Source organism: Sinocyclocheilus rhinocerous, unplaced genomic scaffold (assembly GCF_001515625.1).
Source record: "Sinocyclocheilus rhinocerous isolate Xijiao unplaced genomic scaffold, SAMN03320098_v1.1 scaffold597, whole genome shotgun sequence".
NCBI lineage: Eukaryota > Metazoa > Chordata > Actinopteri > Cypriniformes > Cyprinidae > Sinocyclocheilus > Sinocyclocheilus rhinocerous.
The window spans coordinates 399,427-401,091 of record NW_015649570.1 but is presented as its reverse complement, the minus strand read 5'-3'; the positions used below and the strand labels follow the sequence as shown (position 1 = coordinate 401,091).

Below are 1,665 nucleotides of genomic sequence, written 5' to 3'. Positions count from 1 at the left end.
ACACACACAGAGGTATATCTTTTAGATTTGTAATGTTTTTTTAAATAGAGTCTCTTATGCTCATCAATGTTGCATTTATTTGATAAAAAATACAGAAAAAAACCCCAGTAATATTGTTAAATATTATTGCAATTTCTAATATTGGTTTCCTATCTTACTGTACTTTAAAATATAATTTATTTCTGTGACGCAGCACTGAATTTTCAGCATCATTACTCCAGTCCTCAGTGTCACATGATCCTTTTATAAATCATTTAAAGACAGATATATATATGTGTGTGTGTGTGTGTGTGGTGAAAGTGTCCATAAGTCACTCCACATAAGCAAATGCATTTGAAAAGGGTAATTAATCATTGATAATTAATCACTGAATGAATCATCAAGTCATTCCCTTATGAATAGATAGCAGAAAAGGATTGTAAAAATCAATAACTAAGTCAATAACTAACTAACTAACTAACTAAATAAATACAGTAAAATTACCAACAATTTTAACTAGAATTATATATATATATATATATATTGCTATTTGGATGCCATTACAATAATACTGATTTACAGGTTTTATAACCTCACATTAACTGAGAACTAAGAATAATTCTGATGAAGTCAGAATTGTGAGAAAAAAAGTCACAATTAACTTTTAGATTTTTATCGCGTGGCAAAAACAAGCTTCCATAGGTAGAAGACATTGTGAATAAGGTTTTCTTTTTTCTGTTTCTTTTAAATCACCTTTTAGGATTTTTGCAGTTTAGTCAAGAAATTTCATTGACTTCCATAACTACTTAAAGAACATGCTGCTGAAGAATAAAAGGTTAAAGGAATGTATTTAGTAGTTCATTCTCTCACAGTTTTTTTCTTCATTCACCTGTTTTCGATGGCCTGATTGAGATTCTCTCCAAACATCTTGATCCATTCTGGTGATCAGTTCCCTCTCTTCATCTTCTGAAACAAAATTCTCCCACAAAAATAGTCCAGGAAACGTAAAGGACTGTTGAGTGCCACTTTCCTCCTCTCCGACTGCTGCCTTTGACACCAGATCATGGGTGGAATCATAATGTGTCTGCAACAGAATATATCATTTTTCAATACACTACTGAGGTTAGTATTTTTATAATTTTTTTGGAAAGAAATCAACATTTCTGCAAGTAAGCATTAAATTGATCAAAAGTGACAGTAAAGACATTTATTTTAAGAAATCCTTAAAAAATTTATCAATGTTTTCACAAAAAAATTAAGCAGCACAACTGTTTTCAACATAATAAATAATGTCTCTTCAGCAGCAAATCAGCACATTATGATTTCTGAAGGATCATGTGAGACTGAAGACTGGAGTAATGATGCTGAAAATACAGTTTTGTCATCACAAGTTAAATTTTAATCAATTCTAAAATAAATTAGAAAAATAATTGTAATAACATTTCACAACGTTACTGTTTTACTGTATTTCTGATCAAATAAATGCAGCCTTGGTGATAGGGTTGCCAACTTCAGAAAAGGAAAATAAGGGACAATCGTGGTTTTTCATAGAAAAATAAGGGACAGAATAAGGGATACACACACAGGCCTATTATATATATATATATACACACACACACACACACAGAGGTATATCTTTTAGATTTGTAATGTTTTTTTAAATGGAGTCTCTTATGCTCATCAATG

General features: G+C 30.4%; 1 protein-coding gene across 1 annotated transcript in view; it reads right to left on the bottom strand.

Moving 5' to 3' along the window:
- LOC107710716 (alpha-ketoglutarate-dependent dioxygenase alkB homolog 4-like) overlaps window positions 1–1,665 on the bottom strand; it is a 5,801-nt gene that overhangs the window by 686 nt on the left and 3,450 nt on the right. The window contains exon 2 of the mRNA XM_016515549.1: window positions 869–1,063. Within this exon, the coding sequence (XP_016371035.1) occupies window positions 869–1,063 (195 nt within the window). The remainder of the gene's footprint in view (window positions 1–868; window positions 1,064–1,665) is intronic.